Here is a 20024-nt window from a genome sequence, read left to right on the forward strand (position 1 = left end):
ACTGTGCAGGGTCAAGGCCATCCTGTCTTCCATGACTGAATGCTACAGCTTCTTGAACTCTCTATTAATGTACAGCTGAGGCCGACCTCAAGTGTATGATTTAGCAACAACAGGAGAAACAAATATTCCTGATCTCTGCGAGATCTTCCAGACAATGCAGTTCTTCACTGGAAGTCTCCACTTCATTTAAGCTGTCCCATCAAGCGCCAGTATACTCGTATCTCCACTGCAGCTCTTTGGGTGCTTTCTGACTACTGACTCTTCAGATAAGCTTCAGACTTGTACAAAAAGCCATTTTTGAAAATGTTTCAAAGTCATCGGAACACTCCGTGCTTGGGACCGGCATGGACGACATGCGGTGCGCGCATCTGCAGGTACCATGAGAACAACACTCGGCTGTGTAAAAAGCAGCACTGTGTACAAAGTAGCTCTCTGCAATGTGACTAATGGGAAACTATGTCTTAACATTGTATATTACAGAAATTATTTTCTTTTCAAGCAAGTGAATCCAAGGGATATGTTACGATTATCAACTATCACTCTCACAGTAACACCAGCTCAAGCGTGACCAGGAACTATTAAGGTGCCAATACGCGGTGTTGCTTTCACTTTGGCTATTTGTGTCGAGTCCTGGCACATCTTTCTTATCAGATACCGCCTCTGGTTTTGTTTCAGTTGTTTTAGGCTGTTTGTCAAGTCACGGGTACTCTGGCTAAGGTGACAGTGTGGTGATAAATCATGGATTGATTGATATCTTAAAAGCACATTTTGCCACAGACGAGTGGTTTCAGCTCACAGATCTGATTTCAGCTATTCCGGTTAGTGCGGCAACGCGTTTCTGTCAACAACCACACGCAACGTGTTTTCATGGAGCTCATGTCTCTATGTGTAAAAAAAAGACAAAAAAAAAAAAACTCTGGTACTTAATGATGCAAGTACTCCAAATATATTTATGTTCCAAGTTTTTGTTACAATATTTACCCCAAGTGACCCAATGTAGCACTTTAGTCTGTTCTTGCACTCCCTTACAAACTGTAAATGACAAGCGTCTTCACAGATGTTTATTAATGTGAATATACATGGCATTAAGTGCACAACCGCATCCAAGCTAACAACTGTTTTAAGCATTACAGAAACACCAGAAAGTCCATTAAAACATTTGCCGTGGTGAAATGTGGTTGGTCTGGGGTTGGTGTCTTGGATCCAAAGGGCTCAGAATGTTTATGTCTTTGCTATAATGTGACCAATAGTAGTTGGCGGGAAAACGTCTATCAACAGCACGGATTGGAGCAATCATTTCAGACGCAGAACTCGACTCGTACATCATGCCAAAACCTTTGTGCAAATACAGGGCTCAAATCAGATTGAGTTTAGTGATGGAAAATGTATTTAAAATTCTGAAGCTGGGGTACGGCAGTCAGAAAGAATCCCTCCCTCATCAGATCTTTGTGATGTCATAAGGTATGAATGAAAAAAGGAAATATTTTGAGAGGTCTGAATTTTAAATTTCCACCAAAATTTGCTCAAATATTCTGGACCCAAGGACCATCTCTCCATGTAACATCGTAAAAATCCAACCAGCATGTTTTGATCACATAACCTCTGCCATCCTCTGTTGGTTGGCTGAGGGAAAGAACCTACAGAATTGAAGCCAAGATGAACACAGTGCCATCCTGCACTCGCAGTGTGAAACAGTGAAGCCAAAATACAGCAAATGTTGATTCTGCTAACCTCATTTTAAACCAGATTCTGTTCAATAAACGTGTGCAAGCTGGTTTGCTGAAAACGTACACATTCGATATTACTTATAGGGCAGGCAGGGTTAATAAACTCCACTTCAGCCAACCACTAAAAACAAGCCATGGACATACTTTGGCTTCACCTAGAAGCTGTTTTACAATCAGCCCTTTATTTTTTGGAGAGGGCTGGAGGGGACTCGCAACGGACACTTAACAAGAACATTACATCATTCTCAAAGACTGTCACATGACGTGTGTGTCTGTGAGTCTGGTGGAGACTTTACAGACCTAAACCTAACCCCAAAATTACTCTGAACCAAATTCTAACTTTATCCAAACCTAAAATTAACCATATCCACCCCTAATTTTAAACCAAGGCTAGTCTGAACACGATCCTAAGATTACCCTAATAACTTCATCCTAATCTTAACATAGCCCAAACCTCAATTTAAACCCAGTTTTAACATAATCCCAATTTTTTTAATGAATTGTCAGTTTATCCTAAATCTGAATTTTTACATAATCCAACCAATTTTATTCCAATCTTCATCTGAACCTAATCCTAACCTTAATATAACCCCATCTTTAACATAATGCAAATTCTACAAACTTCAACTTTATCGTAATCTCTAACTTCAACCTAATACCTAATCCTAATACCTAAATTTAACTCAATGTTTTTATGAATCTTATGCTAATCTTAACTGAATTCTAGTTTGAATCCAATCCCAACCTTAATATAACTCCCAATTTTAACTTAACCTGTAATTTTATCCAAATCCTAGTTTTAAGTGCTAAATTTGACCTAATCCAAGTTTTAACCACCACTAAACTGTAAGTTTAACCCAAGCTCAGACTTAACCTGATCCCAACCACTGTTTTTCACTCTGTACTAGTCTTAACCTAATTCCAACCCCTAATTTTAACCCCACTATAAGGCATAACGTCTGCACATATATCCCGATACCATCAGTAGTCACATGACATCCTCTGGAAATGATGTAACGTTCTGGGATACATGTCCTTCATGAGTCTCCTTTATAGTGTCCAACCAGAGTGTTGGTTCCTGTATTACTGATTCTAAATGCCTCCGTGCACTGAACACTGACTCAACAGAAAGACTGTGAAGAGGAAAACAACCAAATGCATCACATCCAGGTGCATTTACATTTGACGCGAAGCCAAACTAAAACATTTATTTTGGAACACATCAACAAAAACAAGGCATAACTCTTCAGTCTGAAAAAATGAACACAAATAAAGAAAATAAAGTATTGTATAAAATACGAGAGTTCAGGTAGATGCTACATTTGTGTTGTTTAAGAAAAACAATCAGGCTCGTAATGGTTAAACTTTGTAGAAATGGGGACAAACGCTGCCTGTAAAGCTGCTTCCGTCTGGACTAAACACTTAAATAAATGATGACATCTTTGCGATGGGTCAGTTTTACAAACCCACTTTGTTTTCTTCAATAGTCAAACTTACTGCACTCCGGTCGGGACACGGCGAGTTTGTGAGGGAGCACGGCAAGAAGGGAGGAAGGATGGATTTCAGATCCTTTAACAGATACCCATTTGGTCATGTTAATCTCATCCAATTTATGGCCTGACCTGCTTTGAAGGTTACGCTCACAGCTACCTGCTGTCGACACCAAACGAAAACAGGAAAAGTAAAATTCAGCATTTGTAACAACAGACTCGGATCACAGAACTCGAAGAACAGAAAATCTGTCTGGTTGCTTTGAGTGATAACACTTAGTTTTCCTATTCTCAGCATGAACTTTGGTGAACCTCTGGCTCTAGTCTGAATACCGGTGCATCCCGACTTTCTGTCCTCCATCACATGTGCATCCTCCTGATTCCACACTCACAGCAGAATTTGGCGGATTCAACTGGGTACTTGGATCCACAAGCGTAGCAGAACCTGCTCTTCAGCCCGCTGTTGCCAACTTCTTCCCCACTGTTGGAATCAGTCCTGAGAGATTTAACACACATTGCCAAGCAACATCATGAACTGCATTCATCTGTCAATGGTGGCATTTTCTGTACAGATTTACTGAGACTATTAAACGGTTTAAGGAAACCACTTCAGGACACAACATAGAAAGCACTGTTCGGAAAAACAAAAGTGACTTTATAACTTTAACCAACTTACAGAATTACAACCCCAATTCCAATGAAGTTGGGACGTTGCGTAAAATGTAAATAAAAACAGAATACGATTTGCAAATCCTCTTCAACCTATATTCAATTGAATACACCACAAAGACAAGATATTTAATGTTCAAACTGATAAACATTATTGTTTTTGTGCAAATATTTGCTCATTTTGAAATGGATGCCAGCAACACGTTTCAGAAAAGCTGGGACAGTGGTATGTTTACCACTGTCTTACATCACCTTTCCTTCTAACAACACTCAATAAGCATTTGGGAACTGAGGACACTAATTGTTGAAGCTTTGTAGGTGGAATTCTTTCCAATTCTTGCCTGATGTACGATTTCAATTGTTCAACAGTCCGGGGCCTCCGTTTTCATATTTTGCGCTTCATAATGCGTCACACATTTTCAATGAGCAACAGGTCTGGACTGCAGGCAGGCCAGTCTAGTACCCGTGCTCTTTTACTCCTAAGCCACGCTGTTCTAACACGTGCAGAATGTGGCTTGGCATTGTCTTGCTGAAATAAGCAGGAACGTCCCTGAAAAACACGTTGCTTGGATGGCAGCATGTGTTGCTCCAAAACCTGGATGTACCTTTCAGCATTAATGGCGCCATCACAGATGTGTAAGCTGCCCATGCCATGGGCACAAATACACCCCCATACCATCACAGATGCTGGCTTTTGAACTTTGCGCTGGTAACAATCTGCATGGGCTTTTTCCACGTTTGTCCAGAGGACACTACGTCCATGATTTCCAAAAACAATTTGAAATGTGGACTCATCAGACCACAGCACACTTTTCGTCTGTCCTTTTCAAATGAGCTCAGGCTCAGAGAAGGCGGTGGTGTTTCTGGATGTTGTTGATGTATGGCTTTCACTTTGCATGGTAGAGTATTAACTTGCACTTCTAGATGTAGCGACAAACTGTGTTACCTGACAATGGTTTTCTGAAGTGTTCCTGAGCCCTCGCAGTAAGAATGATGTCAGTTTTTAATACAGTGCCGCCTGAAGGATCGAAGGTCACGGGCATTCAATGTTGGCTTTACGTGTAGAAAGTTCTCGAGATTCTCTGAATCTTCTAATTATATTATGGACTGTAGATGATGGAATCCCTAAATTGCTTGCAATTGAACACTGAGAAACATTGTTCTTAAACTGTTGGACTATGTTTTCACGCAGGTGTTCACAAAGTGGAGATCCTCGCCCCATCTTTGCTTGTGAATGGCTGAGCCTTTTGGGGATGCTCCTTTTATACCCAATCATGACACTCACAATTAGTGTCCTCAGTTCCCAAATGCTTATTGTTGTTAGAAGGAAAGGTGATGTAACACAGTGGTAAACATACCACTGTCCCCGCTTTTTTGAAACGTGTTGCAGGCATCCATTTCAAAATGAGCAAATATTTGCACAAAAACAATAAAGTTTATCGGTTTGAACATTAAATATCTTGTCTTTGTGGTGTATTCAATTGAATATAGGTTGAAGAGGATTTGCAAATCATTGCATTGTTTTTATTTACATTTCACACAACGTCCCAACTTCATTGGAATTGGGGATGTAGTTTGTGTGTAGTTATTAGTTTGTCTGGATAATTCACAGGCACAATCTTTAATCAACTAGGGTGGTCAGAACTCCCTGTAGTTCAAACTTTACCTAAAGTCACTAATGTCTACCAAAGTCTACAAAATGATCCAGATCAACCAATTCATCTGGATCTCAGAATCAGGAAAAAAATAGTTCTACAGCTGTGACATTAATCAATTTATTGTATTGTGTCAAGACAATAAGTAATCTGACACATGAGGAACCTGAAAATCTTAATTTAAATAACATTGAAAAATGTTATTGTTTAATCCGAAAATCAAATGCAGCATTTTTTTAATTAAATATTTCAACTTCAAGATTTTTGTAAAATTTGATTAAACAGGCCCAAAGGTGTAATCAGAAGAATGTTTTAGGTAACAAACTCAGTTGTAAAAACAATCAGGTTTCTTTATTTCCAGAGTATAAGTAGCACGTTTTTCTGTATTATCAATTTTTTAAGTTGGGATTTTTGTGCACTGTTGTAGTATAATTTTATTATTGGCATTTATTTTGTTTAGTGCTCTGATTCTGGGGAAATCCATATGATTATTTTTTACAATAATAATAATAATAATAATAATAATAATAATAATAATAATAACAGTTGGTGCTGTCAATGAATGCGTGATTTTTTTTAATTTCTTTTCGGTACATAAATAGCAGGATAGTATAAGTCAAAGGACCTCAGAAATTAGTAAAAAAAAAACAAAAAAAACAGTGACATACTCTAGGAAAATACAGTGTACAAAAACTTTTTTTAAAGCTTCTCTTTCATCTCAAAGTGAATAATTTCTACAATATGACTGACAGTAAATAAAAATCTAAAACACAACAGAAATGACTACATACTGTAACTACACAAACTCTTGAATATAATTAAATCAGAATCAAGGCTCTGGGCCAGTTCTTTAATGTTCTGAAACAGAAACCTTTATTTGAGATAATGCTAACTAGTTAATAACATTATTTTTTTCATACTTTAATTACACATTAAACTATTTTTTTCTGTAGTAATTTGGTGCTGAATTCACTTCCTGTCTTCCTCTGAACGTCGCGCACACCTTTGAATGGCAGAGCCTAAGTACACTCAACAAAAATATAAACGCAACACTTTTGGTTTTGCTCCCATTTTGTATAAGATGAACTCAAAGATCTAAAACTTTTTCCACATACACAATAGCACCATTTCCCTCAAATATTGTTCACAAACCAGTCTAAATCTGTGATAGTGAGCACTTCTCCTTTGCTGAGATAATCCATCCCACCTCACAGGTGTGCCATATCAAGATGCTGATTAGACACCATGATTAGTGCACAGGTGTGCCTTAGACTGTCCACAATAAAAGGCCACTCTGAAAGGTGCAGTTTTGTTTTATTGGGGGGGGATACCAGTCAGTATCTGGTGTGACCACCATTTGCCTCATGCAGTGCAACACATCTCCTTCGCATAGAGTTGATCAGGTTGTCAATTGTGGCCTGTGGAATGTTGGTCCACTCCTCTTCAATGGCTGTGCGAAGTTGCTGGATATTGGCAGGAACTGGTACACGCTGTCGTATACGCCGGTCCAGAGCATCCCAAACATGCTCAATGGGTGACATGTCCGGTGAGTATGCCGGCCATGCAAGAACTGGGACATTTTCAGCTTCCAAGAATTGTGTACAGATTCTTGCAACATGGGGCCGTGCATTATCCTGCTGCAACATGAGGTGATGTTCTTGGATGTATGGCACAACAATGGGCCTCAGGATCTCGTCACGGTATCTCTGTGCATTCAAAATGCCATCAATAGAATGCACCTGTGTTCTTCGTCCATAACAGACGCCTGCCCATACCATAACCCCACCGCCACCATGGGCCACTCGATCCACAACACTGACATCAGAAAACCGCTCACCCACATGACGCCACACACGCTGTCTGCCACACACGCTGTCTGCCATCTGCCCTGAACAGTGTGAACCGGGATTCATCCGTGAAGAGAACACCTCTCCAACGTACCAAACGCCAGCGAATGTGAGCATTTGCCCACTCAAGTTGGTTACGACGATGAACTGGAGTCAGGTCGAGACCCCGATGAGGACGACGAGCATGCAGATGAGCTTCCCTGAGACAGTTTCTGACAGTTTGTGCAGAAATTCTTTGGTTATGCAAACCGATTGTTTCAGCAGCTGTCCGAGTGGCTGGTCTCAGACGATCTTGGAGGTGAACATGCTGGATGTGGAGGTCCTGGGGTGGTGTGGTTACACGTGGTCTGCGGTTGTGAGGCTGGTTGGATGTACTGCCAAATTCTCTGAAACGCCTTTGGAGATGGCTTATGGTAGAGAAATGAACATTCAATACACGAGCAACAGCTCTGGTTGACATTCCTGCTGTCAGCATGCCAATTGCACGCTCCCTCAAATCTTGCGACATCTGTGGCATTGTGCTGTGTGATGGCCGACATACTCACCGGACATGTCACCCATTGAGCATGTTTGGGATGCTCTGGACCGGCGTATACGACAGCGTGTACCAGTTCCTGCCAATATCCAGCAACTTTGCAAAGCCATTGAAGAGGAGTGGACCAACATTCCACAGGCCACAACTGACAACCTGATCAACTCTATGCGAAGGAGATGTGTTGCACTGCATGAGGCAAATGGTGGTCACACCAGATACTGACTGGTATCCCCCCCAATAAAACAAAACTGCACCTTTCAGAGTGGCCTTTTATTGTGGACAGTCTAAGGCACACCTGTGCACTAATCATGGTGTCTAATCAGCATCTTGATATGGCACACCTGTGAGGTGGGATGGATTATCTCAGCAAAGGAGAAGTGCTCACTATCACAGATTTAGACTGGTTTGTGAACAATATTTGAGGGAAATGGTGATATTGTGTATATGGAAAAAGTTTTAGATCTTTGAATTCATCTCATACAAAATGGGAGCAAAACCAAAAGTGTTGCGTTTATATTTTTGTTGAGTGTAGAAAGCTAGTTCTACTTAGGTTTAACAACATCCAAAAGATACATATTATGTCACACAGACTTATATGGAATGCTATTAATGTATATTTCTTTTTTGGGAATGAGAATTTTAAAGTGGAATTAAAAATTGTGCAAAATATAGATTCTGCTTCAAATGAACTGATTGGAAGAGAAAAAAAACCAAAACCACCTGGTTTGACGCTCTGATCAGAATTAGATATGGTTTGGATTCCAGTTAAACCATGGAATATGAAATGGAAAGAATATGGAACATTACTTGCATTTTATTCTGACATTGTAGAGATTTCTGTTCAAGTAACAATTAAACAGAACAATTTTAAAGCTTCTTAAAGTAAAAAAAATTAAGTCCCTTTGGGTGCTCCCTTGTTTTCAAATCCAAGGTGGATCTGTATGTTGAATTGGCACAGGTTTTACGCCGGATGCCCTTCCTGACGCAACTCCACATTACACGGAGAAATGTGGCAGGGGTGGGATTTGAACCCGGAACCTTCTGCACCGAAACCAAGCGCATTAACCACCACCCCTGCTGTTAAAGCTTCTTAAAGTAAACTATTTTAATTTGTTGTAATGATACACTTTTGTGTAATACAACAACAAACCACAGGAGGTCAGGATGCTAAACTCTAAGGTTCTTATGTGGTAGTTTTACAAATTTTTCTTACTCATTCAACATTCTGTCACAACTTAAAGTGCATATCACTGGTAAATGATATGTCAAATGAGCTAACTATTCAAAATATATAAAGAAGTATGAAAATATTGGTGTATTATGTTTTATTTTTGGTGCCACATGCCCTGAGACAAGAAGTTATAAACATGAAGAATTTAGCTTAATTTCATCTGCTGCTTTGAAACAGTCAGATTTGATAGCCTGCAGGAAATCTTGATTTCAGTGACCTCACGTTAGGGACCTCCCTCCAAAGCTACTTTCAACAGGATTATTGAAATGAATGGGGGGGGAAAAAAACGCCATTTTCTCAGTTGGAATTAGGTATTTTTCATGGGGTTTCATGTTGAATACATTGAAATGGTGAACAGGTGTGTTGTGATAAGGTCCAGCAACACCAACTCCTGGTGTTTATTAGGTGCACAGTTTCCCAACGATAAGATATTTGAGGGGGAAAGTGGGAGTGTTTTTTATTTTATTTTTTTACGTGTCTCCTGGAAAGACAAGAAATGCAGCTGGCACATGTGGGAAACACACTTGTGTGTAAAGGATGCTATCGCTTCCATTTGTGGTGACAGCAGAACTCTAACAAAGTGTGTTGCCTCTCCTGAATTTTTTTATTTTTTTGTTACTGTCAAATGTTGTCTCTCCCACGTTGGGCCAAGCTATGCCGGGACCTGGTGAGCTTCGTGGAGAAAGTCACACAAGTTTATCCGTGTGTTTATAAGTGTGACCATGACATGTAACACAAGTGGCTGGGGGACGGTCTCGTTTTCCACAACATGGATGTTTACCGGATCACTGACTGTGGACAGACAATTGAAAGAATGAAACAACACAAATGTGATGATGGCTATCAGATGTTTACTGACCTTCATATGGAACTTGTAGAATTTGGAAGCTTTGAAAGCAGATAACGACACTGTTTACATACGGAGCCACAAGAACAAGTGCAGCACAGACAGCTGAATGATATTCTACATGACTGCTGTGTGCAAACACAGGAGTAAAATCAGTGGATGTCTTTCAGGGTATGTATTTATTATTATTATTACTATTATTATTAATTACTACTTTGTGCTTATTTAATCTTAATTAGACATATACACCACGGCTTACAAAGGAGGCGGACAAACATTGACCAGCAAAATACAAGAATCTGACTTGAAAGCGATATTAAAGCTTCAGGAAGCTAAATCTGGTGAGCATGGTTATGTCACCATTCTGGTTCAAAATGGCTGCCTTGTACTTTTCTGACACACCCTGGCTTATTTTATTTTTATCAGCTATATCAGGGACCACACAAGACTTTGTAAGAAATGATTTATAATCTGGTATAGAATTTAAAAAAAAATAGCATTGACTGGAGTGAGATATGCCCTTTACAAATCTTTTGACGGCTGACTCACTGAGACACCCAGACGTTGGCTTTCTTCTTAATTCCTCCACCTGACTGAGTGCTCTTCACAGAACCGTAACCAGCGCTCACGGCTCGGGTCTTAACACCAACACTGATGGAGACAAGCAGCAGAGAAAGAAGCCATTACAATGTGTTTAAAAAAAATACAATGACTATTTAACGTTTCAAACAGATGTTTGAGTTGCTAACTGACCGACACTCATCATTAATGACACTGGAAAAAAAAAAACATCCGATTAAGAAAACAAGTTCATTATAATCACACTTAAAAAAAAACAAGTAAACTGAAGTGCTGATAACACAAAATGGAAAGCATAATAAAAAGAAAGCCTGAGGAGTGTTTGCACTCACAATCTACAATTTACAGAAAATTAAAAAACATTTGTTTGTTTGCTCCACTTCTCCCAGGTCCTTTGGCAGATTTCCACCAAGCGTGGAATGTGGATGAAGGGTAACCCCAGAAATACCTCTGAAGTGTTTGTTTTGGTAGACTTCATGGTTATTGGAATCAAAGGTCAAAACTTTTTTTTTTCCACTAAAACATGGTACACATATATGGGCCAGTTCTGGAATTGCACTGGCGAGGTCAACTTTATCAAAGGTCAACTTCTGGGGGATTGGGGTCTAAGGTTAGAATTTAAGTCTTCACTCCATTTGCACCAAACTTGGAACATACCTGGAGTTGGTTTCAATTACTGGGTCTAAGGTTCCAGGTCCTAATGCTGATTTCTTTCAAACTTAGTGTGTCAATGAAGGCTGACCAAAAAGCTGCCCTAAAAGAATTAATTTTGGCAAATATCAGTATTAAGGAATTTCAATTTCAGCCTGTTTCATACAAAACGTGGAACACTTTTACGTTTCACTGGCAGATATTTTTGAATTTTTGCTTTGTAACCAGTTATAAAAGTCTGCCAATGGAAGAAGTTAAAATTAACATTTCTTGAAATAAGGTTTTGAAATAGCTGAGAAAATTCCATTTTACCTTTATGTCAGAATTTTTAGGATATGATACATCTTTTACAAATTAGACAAATATACTTAGTTTGTGTTTTGCAGCATGTCATAAAAGGGGACCTATAAATGTAAATATCATTACCCATACTAATGTCATATTAAAAACAATCCCTTTCATTTTTTTTAAAGTTGTTTTCTTCTTGCAGTACATCTTAGGTATTTGTGAACTAACCCTGACGGAGGGCTTGTGAGGCCGGAAGGAAAAGTCTTCACAGAACCTGCAGAGGAAACTTTACTAGACACAGCACCTACAGAGGAAAAAAAACAATGTGCTGTAGTGACATTTGATCAACGTGACTGATTTATTTTAATTGAAACCCATTAAAAAGATACAGTTGTATGTAAAAGTTTGGGCACCCCTGATAATTTTCATGATTTTCCTTTATGAATCATTGGTTGTCTGGATCAGCAATTTCAGTTAAATATATCACATAGCAGACAAACACAGTGATATTTGAGTCATGAAATGAAGTTTCTAGTATTTACAGAAAGTGTGCAATAATTATTTAAACAACATTAGGCAGGTGCATAAATTTGGGCACCCTTGTCATTTTACTGATTTGAATACATTTAGCACTAATTACTGGAGCACAAAATTGGTTTGGTAAGCTCATTGACTCTTGACCTCCTTACACAGGTAAATTCAATCATGAAGAAGGGTATTTAAGATGGCTATTTGCAAATATTTCTCCTCTTTGCATCTCTTCTAATGAGTGGCAACATGAGAGCCTCTAAACAACTCTCAAATGACCTGAAAATAAAGACTGTTCAACATAATGGTTTAGTGGAAGGATACAAAAAGCTATCTCAGAGATTCAGTCAGTTTCCACTGTGATGAACATAGTGAGGAAATAGAAGCATACAGGCACAGTACTATTAAGGCCCAAAGTGGCAGGCCAAGAAAAATCGCAGATAAGCTGAAGCGAAGGATGGTGACAACAGTCACAGTCAACCCACAGACCTGCTCCAAAGACCTACAACATGATCTTGCTGAAGATAGTGTCTCTGTGCATTGTTCAACTATATAGCACACTTTGCACAAGATGCTGGATGAGAGTAATGCAGAGGAGGCCCTTTCTGTGTACACGCCACAAACAGAGTCGCTTGAGGTATGCTAAAGCACATCTGGACAAGCCAGCTTTATTTTGGAATAAGGTGCTGTGGACTGATGAAACTAAAACTGAGTTATTTGGACATAACAAGGGGTGGTATGCATGGCTGAAAAATAACACAGCATTCCAATAAAAACACTTCCTACCTACAGTAAAATTTGGAGGTGGTTCCATCATGCTGTATGGCTGTGTGGCCAGTGCAGATACTGGGAATCTTGTTAAAGTTGAGGGTCACATGGATTCCAGTCAATATCAGCAGATTCTTGAGAACAATATTCATGAATCAGTGACAAAGTTGAAGTTAAACCAGGGCTGGGTCTTTCAACAATACAACGACCCTAAACACTGCTCAAACTCTATTAAGGCATTCATGCAGAGGAACAAGTACAACATTCTGGAATGGCCATCTCAGTCCCCAGACCTGAATATTATTGAAAATCTGCGGTGTGATTTTAAGTGTGCTGTCCATGCTGGGAAACCAACAAACCTGACTGAACTGGAGACGTTTTGTAAAGAGGAATGGTCCAAAATACCTTCAACCAGAATCCAGACTCTGATTGGAAGCTGTAGGAAGTGTTCAGAGGCTGTTATTTCTGCAAAAGGAGGATCTACTAAATACTGATGATTTTTTTCTGTTGGGGTTCCCAAATTTATACACCTGTCTAATTTTGTTTAAAGAATTATTGCATATTTTCTGTAAATCCTATGAACTTCATTTCACTTCTCAAATATCAGTGTATTCGTCTCCTATATGATATATCTAACTGAAATTGCTGATCCAAACAACCAATGATTTATAAAGGAAAATCATGGAAATCATCAGGGGTGCCTAAACTTTTATATACAACTGTACAACCTAGGTTTAAAAACTGAAGTTTTTTTATTCCATAGTCTTCCAAATACAGAGAAATGTTGGATTTGAACACAGCAGCATGTGATCTTACTGGTCAGCTGTCCAAGGCCTGATATCTGAGGTAAACGGGAGGACGCTGATGGGGTTGACACAGCAGGAGAGCTGATCTTCTTTACAGGGGCAGAAGGCTTGTACTGAATACACACAGAAAAAAAATGTCAAAAATAAGGAGTGCTGTCCATTTCTGTCAAATGTCAAAATGAAATCCATGGGGGTGTAACTACCACTGACCCCAGTGCTCAAACTGCAACACTAGAACAGAACATCAGAGAGATGGCAAGAGGAAAGACAGCACGGGTGAATTCAGAACACCAAAAGCAACAGAACGGGATCGGATGATGGAAAAATCCTCCCCAACAGGTGGCCAGATCAAGAACACCCAACAGGTCTCACATGGAGTTTGGGAGCAAGTGCTTTTGTTGCTGAATTTACAGAACAGCTTTCATTCTGGCTACAATTTAGACAGATCTGCAGTCCACTGGAATATATCTTCCACAACTAGATGTTACCTGGTCCACCCCCCGAGTCACTGTAATCCAAAGCAATAAGGCACCTGCATGGTGGATTTTTTTTTTAACAGTTTCTTTAAAAGGTCTGTGATTGTGTTTGATTAAGGATCATTAAGGCTTAAACCAGCTGACAGCAAAAAAAAAGTTCACTTAATCACAGTTTAGCCATTTCTATGTCGTCTTGTGAAATTGACTTCATAGCCAGTTACAGCCCCAAATCAGAAAATGTTTGGTGCAATATGGACAATCCATCCATTTTCTATACCCACTTACTCCAGTTAAAGGTCACAGGGGACTGGAACGTATCCCAGCAGTTATAAGGCCTCGTGAGGTGAGGTACACCCTGGACGTCAGAAACAATCCTGAAAATTCTCATGCCTGGAACTGCTCATCTAATACAGAATCAGTCCAGTGGTATCCAAGGAGTCTCCAAAGAGACGTGGAACTGAGGACATCCAGTCTTCCTCTTGGCACAGTGGTTAGCATCCACATTCCACACAAGGTCTACCACAACATTCAACCCACTATGTATGATGGGTTCATTTCTGAACCTAAACTAAAAAAAAAAGGCTTAGGGTCCCTTCACACACAGTGAGAATTTGGTTGATTTGCACATAAAGTGCTCATGAAGCAGGAATCATGTGCAAAATGTGTAAAAATGCAGCTGCCTTGTACACCTGTTGCTACAACTATTTGCGCACACCCGCTGTGCGAGCCCATCAAACCCTCTCGAGGCAGGTGTCGGCCAAATTCCAGGTGACACGCACAAATATCTAACACCGCTCGCATGGCACTTAGAAAATGTCTGGCCATTCATACTATTAACACGACAGTCAGCAGACAATCACTGTCATGCTGACAGTGAAATTTGTCTGAGTGCCCCACAAGTGAGGCTTTGGTGTGTGCGCTGAAATGATGGGAGGTGTGGCCGCAGACAAAAGCGGCTGTGGATATCTGTTGTTCTGGACATCCCAGCTGGACAACACATACTGTGTTTGGATGGACATGGACAAACAAATGCCCAATGTGACGCATGTGTGTCTGTTTGCTGTGATCACGTGGATATAAAATAAAAACATACATCGACATCGCTGTGGCGACGGGCTGTAGCAAGCGTGTGCGTGCACGCTGCAGCCCATTGACAGGCTGCACCCAGGTCGAAATGGACCGTCAGATCATAACACGCAGTGGGCAATCTGACTGTCACGTCACCCAAGTGAGTTCTGTTCCACATGACGCGGTGTCAGTCCTGCAGTCATCTACATTCAATATAATGCAATGTTTTTATATAGTGTGTGATTTTTTTTTTTTTTTTTATACGTCCATGTCCTTCCAGTGATGGTAGCTCAGTGGTAAAGTTTCTGACTGGCAACCAGAGGTTTTGGAAAGTGCAGGTTCAAATCCCGTGGGTGACATGTATTTTTTATTTATTTTTTCTTGACAGCAGCTGTGCAATGTGGTTACACATCGTGCAGCTGCTGGCACTGTGTTCCCGCGTGCACGAACACACCGGCATCATGCACTCCTGCCCATCGGTGCAATGTTTCGTGGTGCACTCATACAAGCTCTACTGCCGTGAGTTGCCCTGAGTTGTACGTATTCGCACTATGTGTGAACGGGCCCTTAACAATGGTAATAACAAGTAAAAAAATATTTTCTAAGAAAACCAAGGTAATCTGTCCTTACATATGACTAGTGGCGAGTACCTGTGTGCGACTTGGGGTTTTCTTTGTCTCTACTGTCCTGCTCTTGTTGGGCATTCGAGCGGCCTGCTCGCGGCAGAATTTGATGTGTCTGTCTGCTGCATTCTCATTGAATCTCCGTTGACAGTAAGGACACTGGATGTAGTCTAAAATACAAAACACAACAGGGGTAAATAAACACACCTGTAACTAGGGATGCACAGATCCACATTTTTTCATTTCTGATCCGATCCCAATACTTGAATTTGGATATCTGCCAATACCGATACCAGAGTTCTGTTTGCTTTAATATTATTATTGTCATTATTATTGATTTTATATGAGGATTTTTGTATCCCCAGTTATACAGCTTCATGATGAAGTATTTACTTAAAAAGAATACCTGAAAATTCAGCTACAATTTGCCAGAAGGTGCAGCTAAGTTGCAAGCCGAGATTTGATGTTTTGGTGAAAGAATTAAGCACTTTTATTTATTTTTTATAGACTTTTATACTTGTTTTTATAGACTTAAAAGAGAAAAGACAATGCTTGCTCTCTGTCCCTGTCCCTCCCTCTCTCTCTCCCTCTCTGTCTGTCTCTCTGTCTCTCTTTCCCTGTCTCTGTCACTCTCTCCTTCTCAATTTTCAATTTCAATGGAGCTTTATTGACACGGGAGCCCTCTCTCTGTGTTTCTCTCTCTTTCTCTCACACTCTCTCTGTTACAAAAATTATGTTTATACCATCACAACACTTATTATCGTTTGTTCTGCATCACATGTCTTATGCATGCTTATATTTTTGCACCATGTAGTACTGCAGGTCTCTGCTGGGACTGCGGCCTTAAAGCGAGGAAAGTTTTCGTGGGAAGACAGTGAAACAATGGAATTGATGTGTACCAGTCGGTTTCACAGCCTGTCTGGAGATGTGTTGTTTGATGGGAAAAGAAGGGAGTACAGGCTAGCAATCACAGCAAACCCACAGATAAGACATGTATTAAATCTTGTAATGAATCTTTATCCACCAGCTGCACAGGATGTTTGCTTCCATTCAAGGTGACTGACAATGTCACTATGATCACGCCTTGCTTGTATGTCACTGTTTGGACTGAATAAAATTATGCTGAGCACAGGAAGACAGTTGAAGACAGTCAGAAAGAGAGTGTGTGCTCTGAGACTGCTCTTCCCTTTGCAAAGCTGACAAAAAAAGATTTGCTGCATTCCGTGTCCATTCTTTCTTAAGTGTCTAAGATGTTTGACCCTGACACTCTCTCTCTCTCTCTCTCTCTCTCCCTCTCTCTCTGTTTTCCTGGTAATAGCAGACTTGGAACTTTTTGGAAACACAAAGCCTTTCAACTGTAAAATAAACCATACATTTCTAAATGTATCATCAACTACATGCCCTAGAGAGACTCTGGCTTAATACTGAAGGATTTTGATGGAGTTTTTTCCCCATTTAGCAGATAGAAACTCTGTTCAGCTGCACACTGAGCTGCTGTTTCATAGCGTTTCACAGTCTCGGGACGCTGAAGCGGCTGATTTTTCAACACACACTTTCAGCAATAATTCAGTTCATTTTTCAGAAAACCTGTGTTCAGCGACACAACCAATTTGAACAGGAGAGCCCGGCAGAAATTTGCCGGCACCCATGGCTAGAACATTGCAACTCAACTGCAGAAGAGACCTCTCTCAAACAGCTCGGCCTCAGTTCAGAAACCTCCTCATGCTCAGCCACAAACAAAGCAGAGAACAAGCAGCACTTGACAGGTTTCACAGACGTGGCTCCTCTCCGGTATCGGGAAACACCGCAGGTTGTATCGGAAATTTCCGATACTTGAATTACATTGGTATCAGAAGCTGATACCAGATTGGATTAACCTCATCAATAATGTAACTCCATATAATGACTCTTCCATACCATAAATCTTATTGATAACAAGTAAGCTTAACTTTCACAATGTGAAGTCACTCTCATGTTCCTAATTTCATCTTCTTTCTGCTTCAAATATTACATATAAATACGTACCAATGTATAAAATAGATCATAGCTTCTTGATGAGCAATATACACAAGAACAATTCAGCATCTCACCTCGTCCTTTGGCATTGTGGCTTACCTGGATCGTAGGTAGGAGGAGGTGGTGGCGGTAAAGGTCCCCCATCCTTCACAACCTGGCTAACAGCCTTGGCAGCTCGGATGGTGGCGATAAAGTCTTCATGTTTCTTACGCCAGTTGGACTGCTTTTTAGGTGGTTCAGGCTGACAGGAGTGTGAACAGAAGAAATTCTCATCACGACTAAAGTCCATGTCAGTTTAAACTTTAAATAAGGGGCAGTGGAACATTTCAGCAAAGCGTTTTGACAACATGGCTTCCACTCTTATAAAAAACTGTTCGGCAAAGACAAAAAAATGGGACAGCCATTTTCTTTTCTCAAAGTGGAAGTCCACATCGTATTTAAGGCAAATGTGACAGAAGTAGACCACTGTCCTGTGAGTAAAACACCAACTTCCTACCACCTTTAAATCACTTGAGTTTTTAACTACTTCAACGGTACAAGCATATCATTGTACACTCAACAAAAATATAAACGCAACACTTTTGGTTTTGCTCCCATTTTGTATGAGATGAACTCAAAGATCTAAAACTTTTTCCACATACACAATAGCACCATTTCCCTCAAATATTGTTCACAAACCAGTCTAAATCTGTGATAGTGAGCACTTCTCCTTTGCTGAGATAATCCATCCCACCTCACAGGTGTGCCATATCAAGATGCTGATTAGACACCATGATTAGTGCACAGGTGTGCCTTAGACTGTCCACAATAAAAGGCCACTCTGAAAGGTGCAGTTTTGTTTTATTGGGGGGGATACCAGTCAGTATCTGGTGTGACCACCATTTGCCTCATGCAGTGCAACACAACTCCTTCGCATAGAGTTGATCAGGTTGTCAATTATGGCCTGTGGAATGCTGGTCCACTCCTCTTCAACGGCTGTGCAAAGTTGCTGGATATTGGCAGGAACTGGTACACGCTGTCGTATACGCCGGTCCAGAGCATCCCAAACATGCTCAATGGGTGACATGTCCGGTGAGTATGCCGGCCATGTAAGAACTGGGACATTTTCAGCTTCCAAGAATTGTGTACAGATCCTTGCAACATGGGGCCATGCATTATCCTGCTGCAACATGAGGTGATGTTCTTGGATGTATGGCACAACAATGGGCCTCAGGATCTCGTCACGGTATCTTTGTGCATTCAAAATGCCATCAATAAAATACACCTGTGTTCTTCATCCATAACAGACGCCTGCCCATACCATAACCCCACTGCCACCATAGGCCACTCGATCCACAACATTGACATCAGAAAACCGCTCACCCAGACGACGCCACACACACCGTCTGCCATCTGCCCTGAACAGTGTGAACTGGGATTCATCCGTGAAGAGAACACCTCTTCAACGTGCCAAACGCCAGGGAATGTGAGCATTTGCCCACTCAAGTCGGTTACGACGATGAGATGGAGTCAGGTCCAGACCCCGATGAGGACGACGAGCATGCAGATGAGCTTCCCTGAGACGGTTTCTGACAGTTTGTGCAGAAATTCTTTGGGTATGCAAACCGATTGTTTCAGCAGCTGTCCGAGTGGCTGGTCTCAGACAATCTTGGAGGTGAACATGCTGGATGTGGACGTCCTGGGCTGGTGTGGTTACACGTGGTCTGCAGTTGTGAGGCTGGTTGGATGTACTGCCAAATTCTCTGAAACACCTTTGGAGATGGCTTATGGTAGAGAAATGAACATTCAATACACGAGCAACAGCTCTGGTGGACATTCCTGCTGTCAGCATGCCAATTGCACGCTCCCTCAAATCTTGCGACATCTTTTGCATTGTGCTGTGTGATAAAACTGCACCTTTCAGAGTGGCCTTTTACTGTGGACAGTCTAAGGCACACCTGTGCACTAATCATGGTGTCTAATCAGCATCTTGATATGGCACACCTGTTAGGTGGGATGGATTATCTCAGCAAAGGAGAAGTGCTCACTATCACAGATTTAGACTGGTTTGTGAACAATATTTGAGGGAAATGGTGATATTGTGTATGTGGAAAAAGTTTTAGATCTTTGAGTTCATCTCATACAAAATGGGAGCAAAACCAAAAGTGTTGCATTTATATTTTTGTTGAGTGTAGGACAACGTTAATTTAAATGGAGTGATGGAGACAAGGATAAGGAAAG

General features: G+C 40.6%; 1 protein-coding gene across 4 annotated transcripts in view; it reads right to left on the bottom strand.

Moving 5' to 3' along the window:
- Positions 1 to 1048: 1048 nt before the first annotated feature.
- Positions 1049 to 20024, bottom strand: part of zc2hc1a (zinc finger, C2HC-type containing 1A) — a 32026-nt gene continuing 13050 nt past the window's right edge. For 2 of the 4 annotated variants that reach the window (XM_034165708.1, XM_034165538.1), the window contains 7 exons: positions 17904 to 18054; positions 15816 to 15958; positions 13632 to 13734; positions 11748 to 11823; positions 10551 to 10652; positions 2880 to 3713; positions 1049 to 2836 (listed from right to left, as the gene is read on the bottom strand). In XM_034165708.1, coding sequence (XP_034021599.1) covers positions 3578 to 3713; positions 10551 to 10652; positions 11748 to 11823; positions 13632 to 13734; positions 15816 to 15958; positions 17904 to 18054 — 711 coding nt within the window. In that variant the 3' untranslated portion in view covers positions 1049 to 2836; positions 2880 to 3577. Of the gene's footprint in view, positions 3714 to 10550; positions 10653 to 11747; positions 11824 to 13631; positions 13735 to 15815; positions 15959 to 17903; positions 18055 to 20024 lie in introns of all 4 variants that reach the window. The other 2 variants (XM_034165645.1, XM_034165590.1) reach the window with 2 other exon arrangements.

The sequence above is a fragment of the Thalassophryne amazonica genome, chromosome 1, assembly GCF_902500255.1.
Source record: "Thalassophryne amazonica chromosome 1, fThaAma1.1, whole genome shotgun sequence".
Lineage (NCBI taxonomy): Eukaryota > Metazoa > Chordata > Actinopteri > Batrachoidiformes > Batrachoididae > Thalassophryne > Thalassophryne amazonica.